This window comes from Etheostoma spectabile, chromosome 9 (genome assembly GCF_008692095.1).
Source record: "Etheostoma spectabile isolate EspeVRDwgs_2016 chromosome 9, UIUC_Espe_1.0, whole genome shotgun sequence".
In the NCBI taxonomy this organism is placed as follows: Eukaryota; Metazoa; Chordata; class Actinopteri; order Perciformes; family Percidae; genus Etheostoma; species Etheostoma spectabile.
This window is the reverse complement of record NC_045741.1, coordinates 24563130-24573628: the sequence shown is the minus strand read 5'-3', so window position 1 is coordinate 24573628 and position 10499 is coordinate 24563130. Positions and strand designations below refer to the sequence as shown.

Sequence of the window (10499 nt, the reverse complement as noted above, 5' to 3'; positions counted from 1 at the left end):
ACACACACACACACACACACACACACACACACACACAGAGTTAAAGTGCCTTAGACGTATTCTTGCATTGTCTAATCTTGTATAATAAGCAACTGTATTAATCGGTAATTAAGTAAGACATTGGAAGTTAGACAGGTGCACAAAATGAGCCTACAGGTCCAAGAGCTGTGGTAACGACCAATGACACACAGATGGCAAACTTATGAATTATTAAGAATAATCAACAGAAATGTTAGAGTACATAGTAGTAGTAGTAGTAGACTAGTAGTATCGAATTCCCAAAGGACTTGCAGCGCTGAAGATTTTCACTTCACTTATGTTGTTGAAGCCTTATTCAACACTCCTAGCTTCTAGTATAGGATCTGTAGCAAGTATGCTTTTATGTCAATCAATTAATAAATAAATTGCAAATATAATATATATCCTACCATTCATACTTCATGTGTATATTTTGAAACACCTAGGGAGATCCTTTGTGGAGCGCCAGGCTTCTCCATACTAATCCCCAGGCCATAAAAGATGCTCATTCCAGGTAGGGCCATGCAAAACTAGAGCTGCAAGCACCAACCTGTCTTACAGTACAGTACATGGAATATTTGGTGGTGTAGGAGAAAACAAGACATTTAATAATGATATCAATATGTGCTCTATGATATAGTGATGGTTATTTTTTTTCACTGATTCTCTACAGACAAAACCAGTAATCAAGAAAATAATCAGCATATTAATCAAAAATGATAATAATTATTAGTTGCAGCAGCCCTACAAAATATTGAGCCTTGATGCACAGAAATGATAAACCATCGTAGAAAGGAGTTGTTAAACTGTGACAATAGTTGATGGTGGAATAAATATCAACAGGTTTCTCATCAGTGGAGCTGATGTCATCACATCAGCTACATACCAGGCAAGTATCCCAGGATTCATCAGTCACCTGGACGTGAGCCCTGAACGCGCCAGAGACCTGCTGATGTCTGGAGTTCAACTGGCCAAAGAGACTGTGGAGAGATTCGTCCTCGACACTCGTCCAACAGGTATTAAACTATAGGTCTTTGATATATTTTAAAACGGGAAGCACGGCGTCTCCGTACCCTGTGATGCTATGTCATTGTGTTTTGTTTTGGATCTCTGAAGGCCAGAGATGGCCCCTGGTGGCAGGCTCTGTTGGACCGTACGGGGCCTTTCTGCTCAATGGCGCCGAGTACACCGGGGCTTATGCAGAGGAGATGAGTATTGAAGTGAGTGGCTCTCAGCTGCTTATACAAGTTACATAAGAATTACATATTGCATGCTGTGTGAAAGTGACACAGAAAATTAACCTATGTTTTGACTTATTTATTACTGAATCATTTGTTAACTTGTTCACAGTTGATTATGGTGTATCTCTTTACAAATTACCCTTTTATAGAACAATTTCTTATTAATTCTATAATAAATCATGCACAAATTGAAGGAGCTGATGGAATTACACTTCACTGGAATTGTACCTTATACCATTTTATGTGACAAATAAAGAAAATTGGGAAGAAAGACTTCTTCAGAGGGTTTGGCTTTGTGCCGAAACATGTCAGCGTTGATCTAATGAGATGTGATTGTAATTAAACAAGTTTTTTTTGCCCTCCTCAACTTGGAAAATTTTAGATTTTCTTCACTTTTAGGAACATGCTTATTGGATTTTGGGTTTAGCACTCAACCAAGATGGTTGATGCAAATCCTTTTTCAACTAAATAAAAATAGATGTATTAATTTAGAATTAAGTCATAATCAATGTTCTCGGGTGTCTCTTTTTTCTCTTCCAAGGAGCTTAAAATTTGGCACCGGCCTCAGGTCGACTGTGTAACAGCAGCGGGAGCGGACCTCATCGCCTTTGAGACAATCCCAAGTATCAAGGAGGCGGAGGCTCTGGTTGAGCTGCTCAAGGAGTTCCCAAACTCTAAAGCCTGGCTCTCCTTCTCTTGTAAGGTAATCGTTGCTGATAAACAGTATAACTCGTGTCAATGTATTGTTAACTATTGTGCAGTGTGTCTAAACAACTCACATTTTGTCCACAAACTCTGTCAGGACGGGAAATGTATATCGGACGGCAGCCTGTTCACAGACGCCGTGCGGGTGGCCAACAGATCCACGCAGCTGGTTGCTGTAGGAGTCAACTGCTGCTCAGCCGCGCTGGTGGAGCCACTGCTGGACTCCGCCAGATCCCTGCTGGGCCCAGACATGAGCTGGGTGGTGTACCCCAACAGTGGAGAGGACTGGGACACTAAGCACGGGTGAGACTGTAGTCAAGGAGTTTTAATAGTTAGATCGCAGCACAACAACAGATGTGACATGTCCAAGTCTCCTTCAACACAATACCAAACATCATATCATCATATATATAAATATATATATAAGTCACCATGAAAAAGACCAAGGACAAAAATCCACCGCAGTTATCTAACAGCTATAGTTACTTTTAAGTCACTTTGCAGATTGAGAGCATAACATATGATCAAGTAATATGATGCATTTATAGATTAAATTGCCCACAGAATATTAAGTAATACAAATTACGCATTCATAATAATAAACAGGGGTGTAACGATGCTTTGTGAATTGGTTAAAAATCAATATGAATGTGTAAAGACTATAACTGGTTGAGATAAAAAATGAATCGCCATGCAAGTTTTAAACAGCCTAGGGCGTAGTCTACTTTAACTATCACTTGTTTGACTTCTTTCTATTTATTTAGTCATTTGGATTTGCTTTTTAGTTTTTTTATTTAAGATCAAATACAATTTCAGTTGCACGTTTAGTGAGGACACATCTGTTGTTTTGCAGTTTATATGAACAAAGGAATATTTGTCTGCAGTTGTTCTGTGAGTGTTGTAAAATAAAATAAATCGTATTGTGAACTTCAAATAGTATTGAATTGGGAGTTAAGTGTATTGTTACATCTCTAATAATAAAACAATATATAACACTGAAAGATGCCATTTTGCATAATCGGTTCTTTAACTTTTTCATATTGAAAGTACATTTTGCTGATAATACTTTTGTACTTTTACTTGTAATGGAGTATTTTCCCAATGTTAGAGCTACTTTTACTGTAGTAAAGGATCGGAGTACTGCTAACTGGTTCATGTTTATCCTCACACAGGTGGCTAACATCTGGGAACACATCAGCATCAATATCCAAACTAAGTCGCACATGGATGAAGCAAGGTGCTGCTCTGATTGGTACGGTGGACTGTTCTCTCTTCCTTTTTAAGGTTTTATCCAGTTTTTCTGTATTTCCTCTGACAATGTCTGTTGTCTATTCATCAGGGGGTTGCTGTCGTATCGGCCCCGCCCACATAGCCGAGTTACGACAAGAGTTAAAAGGAAGTTGCACGTCTGCCGCCTCTGCAGTGTGACTGGACTGAAAAAGGGATTATTGAAAAGAAAGATGTCGGTTTGTTCCAAGAGGATATAAAAAAAGTTTTAATTTATTGGAAAATATAATAAATAAACCACCACATCAAATCACACAGTGACATCTGACAAATGGCACCGCACAGCTCCGACCAAACCGGCTGCATGAACATAAAAACTAAACCATGCAGTCTTCACTTTCTGTGGTTTCACATTTTGGATCATTTTGAGGGATTCCACTATCACTTCTGTACAGTCTTTTATTTATGATTTAAACTAGGATCATCTACGCAACAGGACTGGATGTTACTGGGTGTTTCACAAAGCACAACAAAATGTCAGCTGCTTTCACAACACCTGAACTGGACCGAGTTTCCGCTGAAACAATAACCACAGTATGGACGTCAGGCGCAGAACAAGCCCACTTACCTGTACAAGGAATTATAGAATTGTGTCATCTTTGAACAGAATTTACAGCAGTTTCCCAGACAGTACTAGGTAAATATATTGTACACTCTTACAGTATCACTGCAGTAGGTTAACATGATGTAATAAAACATAAAATCAGAGAAATCTGCGTGTGGTTACTAGTAGAATCCTGTTATGAACACCTAATCTCCCTCTTCTAGTGTAAGACAAAATAACGAATGCCTAACAGTGGCAGGCAGTGGCCATGAAGTTCATAACTCAATAAAACTTATGTTGCAAATTAAGTTCATTTCTGAGGCAGTGTAGTTTGACGTTCTGTTAAGAACAGCGTACATTTTTGTGTGTAGCCATATGTCATGATGATTTTTCAGACTTTTCCCCCTTTCTTTCACATAACATACTTTACCTTGTTTGCAACGGGATGCATTAGCACCTCAGACAGCGACAATCTGTGTCGTCGTTTTCTGCCTTAATATGCTGTATGGCAACATAAAAACAGTAATCTCCAGGCTTACACACACTGCTCAATGCTAAGTTAATGGGGCTCACGTGCGTAGCTGCCGTTGTTTTTGATTTAAAGAAGTTGTTGATGCATCATTCACAGACACTGGCAAAGACAGAAAAGTGAGAAAAGAAAATGTGTCAAAAATCATGAAGATAAAGAGGTACAGTAGGCAGACCCTCCCCGAGGCTGACTTTAACAGACTATTTGGTTAAAAGCACTAAAAACTACAAAAATAACAGTTGAGATGAATCCGTATCTGATTGTCCTAAAAAACATTAATTAAGTCCGGTGATATTTGATTTTTTTTCTTATTTTCAACAAATCCCACAAAAAGACCAAAGCCAACAATGAATTGATCCTCTAAACAAGTGTGTGTGTATTCAGAGCCTGATATATCCCAGCCCTCTGTGCTGCAGAGCTCCATTGTTCCAAAAACTATCAAAACATCAATGAGCCACACTGTGGCACTGGATTCCGTCATTACTATCCATATTGGCACTGTAGTTTATTTCCACTGCTGAAAATAGTCCCCAACAGATGCAGCATTTACTCCGCTAAGCAACATGTTTTATAATCACACTATTACATGGCAATGTGAAAGGGGTTGCTACTAGTGATGAACGTACAGACCATCATGGCCCAAATCAGCTGCTCCCCTTAGCTTTAAAGAGTTTTATAGTGAGTTTCAGCTCATTGTTTAACTGTCAAGTTGCAACTGTATTGTTTTGGTTCACTCTCACCGATTTCACAGCATGGTTTTCAGGTGAAACAGGCATCTGCTCTCAGTGTAAAATCTCAAATTATCCCACTGTACACTACTTGCGGAGCACCAAACAACAGACACAGTGGCGAGCTGGCGGACTTGTTGAGCATTCAGCACCTGAAGAGACAGATATTTGCCTAAAGAAGAGAGAATATTGGACTTACTGTACATTCATCAAATGAACTAGCTCTAATGCTAATGTTGCTCTGTATCTGCTGGATATGTAAATAACTTTGACAAAACTCAAAATGTTACATGGTCAATGTTGTGTTCACGTGTTTCCGCTGCCCCCTGCTGGCAAAAACCCACCAACAATTCTCTGTGCTCAGTGGCAGAGACAGGCTACGGGAGGCAGGGAACACAGACTAACACATTGTCGGTTTTAGTCTTTGCATGGGAAATATAGAGTAACACCAGAACTATTCTTTAAAGGGGAACTTCTGTACTTGTACTGTATCGTCTGTTATCCCCCCCACCCCCAAATGAACCTTTTCAGTCTGTGATGTCTTCTTCGAGGTCGCTGTCAGGGGAGCTCCTCTGTCTGTACTCTGTAGTGTTGGACAGGCGTTTCCAGCTGCTGTCTTTCTGACTGCCCATACTGTGGGAGCGTCCCAGGTAGGCCAGGCGCTTGGATGCCGCTCTCTCCTCGGCTTCCTCGGCGACGCTTCCGTGCGCCCGCTCCGTGCCATGGTGGTGGAAGTCGTGGCGCAGGTTCTCCAGGTTCAGAGCCCAGGGGCCGAGCTTCTGCCAGTTCACCCTCTGGAAGGCCATGATGCAGTGCAGGTTGCCACCCACCTGTGAGCCACCCAACGTTCTCTCAGTTAGGCTCTGACCCAGACATGTTAAGGAGGAACTACTGTTTCTTTCCAACCTGGACCCTATTCTTCTGAGTTTTAGTGTCTAAGTGACTGATGGGAACAACAATCTTTGACATTGGTCCAGGATTAAGAGAGATCTCTGCAGTCGGCAGCGGCTTGTTTCACCGCTGCCGACTGCAGCGATCACGCTTAATACTGGACCAATGTCAGAGATTGTTGTTCCCATCAGTCACTTAGACACTAAAACAAGAGAATAGGTTGAAAAAGAACAGCAGTTACCCTTTAACATAATCAGCAACATTTTAAATAACAGGTGTGAGAAGGGGGGAACCTTTTTGGTTTTGCGGCGCTGGATCCCCCTCTCTGTGTGACGAATGTCCAGGTATTCTGGATTTTGTGTGTTGAGGTCCGTCACAATGTCCTGCCATCTGAAAAGAGGCTTCATGTGTAACAGCTGAAACATACATAATAATACAGTACAGAGTCAAATAAGGAGACTGAAGAGAGACAGAGAGCTTACTTTTTACAGTGAATAGCTGGGTGTTTCCTGCTGGGCTCGCCAATAAGGATCCAGTGCTCCATTTCATTTGTGGGGAGGGGGCCCCTTTGCACAAAAAAACACCACTCATCAGTTTTAACAGAAAAAAATGGTTAACATGCTCTTGTTTCAGCTTTTCTTATATTCTTCTATCAAGTGATGACTTTCTACTTTTTCTGTTTTATATCATTGCAAACTGAACATCTTTAGATTTAAACTTTTAGTTTGACAAAACAACGACTTTTGACATTTCACAGACTAAGTAATCAAAAAAAAAAATCAGCAGATGAATCATGAATGAAAAGAATCATCCTCAACTTCAGTGATGTGACCTACCTGTAGGCCTTTGCTGCTTTGAGAGGCGTAGCTTCAAAGCCCACCGGGCAGAAGTAGTGGTTCTGGCAGTGGTAGATGTAGGCCATAGACTCGTCGTTCAGCCCTTGCGTCAGTTTCATCAACGCTCCTTCAGCTAAAGAAAAGAAAATAAATAGGTGTTGAGCAGTTTTCCCTTCATGAGTGGACATGCCGCTGAGTTGGAGAGCTGCGGGACTCACCCGTCTCGCCTGCTGTCTTGTTTTTCCCATGTGGTTTGTACAGAATGTAGGAGCAACCTCGTACCCGGAAATTGTCATTGATTTGTCTGAACCACCTGAAAAACAAATGCTTTGGCTTTGATTATTGTGCTGCACACATTTCCTAAAATGTAGTGGTTGTTTAAAGAGACTTTAGAAGCAGCTTTGTGTACCGCATGAGTGTAGCATTGCCAGTGAAAGGGCCAAACTTGATTTCTTCAAAAGGCGGCTGAAAACCGAGAATATGCAGAGCCTCTTCCTGTGAGATTGGTGGCAGACTAGCAATGCAAATACATAGACACTTAGAATGCGAGGAGCTGTATTTCTTTTTAAAAAGAAGTGTGATGGACGTCGTTACGTGCTGCTCACCTCCCTGCACCCAGAGTGCTGTACAAGAAGTTCCAACAGGAAACCAGAGAAGAGATTCCACATGAAGTCTTGTACTGTGGCCGACTGATGCAGTACCTGAAGCAAAAAGAAGAATCCAGAAAAAAATCCACTGAATATATCATATTGCAATAGTAATTTCTCGACAGAATCAATACTAAGCTCACTTCTTCAAAACTCTCCACACAGTCAGCACAACAGAGGTCATTTGGGACTAAACTGTGGATCATTTTTCATCAGGATCAGGTCCGGGGCCTTAGGGAGGCTGACTGCAGAGGTTTTGGTCTATCAGAGGGGAGAGGTCCCAACAGTTTGTGTCCGGTTAAGAAGGATCGGCCACAATATTTCCCGCCTGCATTGATTTGACACGGGGACCGCACAATTTATCAGTTTGTTATCAACTGGCTGCGACATATCGTGAAACTTCAAACATTTTTGTGTTATTTGACAGGAAATATCAGTAACTGTCAATCTTTTTTTAGTGCTATACAGATCTACATTTATATAGTAATAATGTAATAACTGTAAGGGGATGATATGGGATGAGATTTTCATCTAGGCACCCGGATCCATCTCAGGATGGATTCTTATAGAGGAATTCTTTTCCTCAGGGGGAGGGGGAAGGTTATGATCATCAGCAACATGATCACATATCCATCTTGGACACAGTGAATGCTAGATGTCTGGACAAAAGATCCTTTTCCTGGGTGTGATGCAAGAGAGGACACATAAGGTGTGATGCAGATGAGAACTAGTGGCCAAATGCAGAAGACAGGTATTTGTATTTCTGTAACTATCCTAAACGTGTGTGTACAGTGTGTGTACAGGTTTGCATCGCATTACTGGAATTTCTTTATTTGGTTTTGTGCACTTGGAATTAGTCCTAAAAAATACTGAAGTGTCCTTCTTTTTAATGTAGTGGACTCTTGGTTTATACAAAATAAATAAAAACAGTGATACATAATGTAGTGCTACCTGTGTTTTTCTAGATCATTCTGTAATGAGTGATGAAGTGTTTTGGTTGGAGGATAAATGTTAGTAGCTACACCACACATACAATCCAGGTTGTAGTTTAAAAAAAAAAAACAATCCCAATAGTCTTGGGTGGCGCAAGGCTGCAGACGCAGCGAGGGTGGTGGCTCTGCTGTGTGTGTGTGTGTGTGTGTGTGTGTGTGTGTGTGTGTGTGTGTGTGTGTGTGTGTGTGTATATATATATATATATATATATATATATATATATATATATACATAAAACTTTACCATCTTCTGAGGTCGAGCACTTTTCTCTCTTTGATCTCGTCCAGCAAGGCATGAGGAGGGACGTCTTGCAGATTGCGGCTGGGTCTGTCTGATGACTTCATCTTCTTGCTGCTGCATTTCTTCACATTGCCTGGAACACAGCATCAGTTATTGGACACTGAACCATGGTTTAAATGTAGGGCTGGGCAATATTTCCATAATTCATCGACATCAATATTTGAGGCTAGATATTGTCATCAATTCTGTATATCGTCATATCATGATGTGACACAAGCGTTGTCTTGTCCTGGTCTCCAAGGTTGCATCACAGTAAACTGATGTGAATTTACTTTACTTACTTTACTTACTAGCTGTTTTATTATTTGCATTTACCCTTATTAAATCCACATATGTTGATGGTAATTTATAGAAACTCTCATTGTGTTCATATTTTATGAAAGTACCAATAATAAAGCCAGCAATATCGCCGCAATATCGACTTCAAAGTATCTGGTCAAAAATATACTATAAAATATACTGCGATATTTGATTTTCAACATATCACCCAGCTCTATTTAAATTGTTCAACACAATGTTTCATGCTATTTAAAACAGGAGAGGCAACGCTTCTATCTAACATGTTTCTTACTTGTTCTTATTTTTCTAGTGAGCACAGCGTTGAAGTCTGTGGTATCGATCTCCCAGGCCAAGATAGGTTTGGTGTGGCCCGAGGACACCTCCACCATGTCACAGTCCCCATCTGATCCCACATGGGCCCCCCCAGACTGGCCAGCGCTGAAGTCTGCGGCGTGTTTGGGCTTCACAAGTGACAGCCCATCATCCTGCTTGTTCGGGACAACGTCCCTGGTTGCATTTGGGGGACAGTACACAGAGGCAGCCTGGTTGACAAGAGCATAATCGGAGCAGACGGTGTAGAACTTCTCACGGGAGTGTGTGACCGGGCAGGTCCACGGCAGGTGGAGTTCTGCACTCGAAGCCCTCCTGACCCTCGCAGCGTCCCGGACGAGGGAGCTGATCAGACCGCGTTCCTCTTCCCCATCAGTGGGCCTTTGCAGCCCCGACGGTTCAGCTGGCCCAGACAGGTGCGCTCCCTGACCTTCTGACGTATTAGGCATCGGACAGCACGCCTAGGACCGATGGCAGACTCAGCTGAGGCTGACTGGGATGTTGAGGTGAAGGCTGTCTTTTCTGATGACAAAAGGACATTAGAGAGATAAAGGAAAATGGAGCTAATGCAATGGAGACCCAACACTGTGCACTCAGGGAAGATCTGAATCTTTGTTATTATTGAAGAACTTACAAAGATAAGTTTACAATGTCTCGTAGAGGATGTATTCAATCAAATACACACTAGAGAATAAAATATGCAAACTTGAGAAAACAATAAAATATATAGATAAACACATTTTAAAAAGTAGCTAAAATAAAAAAGGGTGGGTGGGTGGATTATGTATAGTTGAAATGAGATATCTGAAATATAAACTCATGAATAAGACACCAAGCACATTCACAATTTCAGAGAGGAAGCGAGGCATTATAATCCAACCCTAGGGAGCAATTTCCAAACAGCACTAACCCTGAATGGCATTGCTTACCTCCCAGGCCCTTTAGACAGCACCATGCATTATATTATATTATATTATATTACCTTTAACCTAGACTAATAAGTCATCTATTATGAAAACAGCCTGCAGGGGCTCTTAATACCCGTATGGAGATAGCTACGGGGTTATTGAAAATGAACTAACATGTCACCTGTGACGAGATGAAAACAGCCAGAGTAATAGAGAAAGACATCTATCTATCTATTTATATATATATATATATCTATATATAT

At 41.1% G+C, this 10499-nt stretch overlaps 3 protein-coding genes across 3 annotated transcripts in view; 2 read left to right on the top strand and 1 right to left on the bottom strand.

The window, feature by feature from the left end:
- The window catches only part of zgc:172121 (homocysteine S-methyltransferase 1), a 4249-nt gene extending 463 nt beyond the window's left edge, over positions 1 to 3786 (top strand). Inside the window, exons 2-8 of the mRNA XM_032526782.1 lie at positions 465 to 532; positions 862 to 1034; positions 1135 to 1238; positions 1801 to 1962; positions 2062 to 2267; positions 3137 to 3216; positions 3304 to 3786. Of these exons, the coding sequence (XP_032382673.1) occupies positions 465 to 532; positions 862 to 1034; positions 1135 to 1238; positions 1801 to 1962; positions 2062 to 2267; positions 3137 to 3216; positions 3304 to 3392 (882 nt within the window). The 3' untranslated portion in view covers positions 3393 to 3786. The remainder of the gene's footprint in view (positions 1 to 464; positions 533 to 861; positions 1035 to 1134; positions 1239 to 1800; positions 1963 to 2061; positions 2268 to 3136; positions 3217 to 3303) is intronic.
- An 843-nt stretch (positions 3787 to 4629) lies between these two features.
- Positions 4630 to 10499, bottom strand: part of LOC116696052 (basic immunoglobulin-like variable motif-containing protein) — a 6202-nt gene continuing 332 nt past the window's right edge. The window contains 10 exon segments of the mRNA XM_032526755.1: positions 4630 to 5882; positions 6237 to 6333; positions 6426 to 6509; positions 6780 to 6912; positions 6998 to 7092; positions 7189 to 7293; positions 7385 to 7480; positions 8663 to 8792; positions 9291 to 9785; positions 9788 to 9850. Of these exon segments, the coding sequence (XP_032382646.1) occupies positions 5580 to 5882; positions 6237 to 6333; positions 6426 to 6509; positions 6780 to 6912; positions 6998 to 7092; positions 7189 to 7293; positions 7385 to 7480; positions 8663 to 8792; positions 9291 to 9785; positions 9788 to 9850 (1601 nt within the window). The 3' untranslated portion in view covers positions 4630 to 5579.
- si:ch211-201h21.5 (inosine-uridine preferring nucleoside hydrolase) overlaps positions 10486 to 10499 on the top strand; it is a 4457-nt gene continuing 4443 nt past the window's right edge. The window contains exon 1 of the mRNA XM_032526784.1: positions 10486 to 10499. This exon is cut by the window's right edge and continues 215 nt beyond it. The gene's annotated coding sequence lies outside the window, so the exon portion shown is untranslated.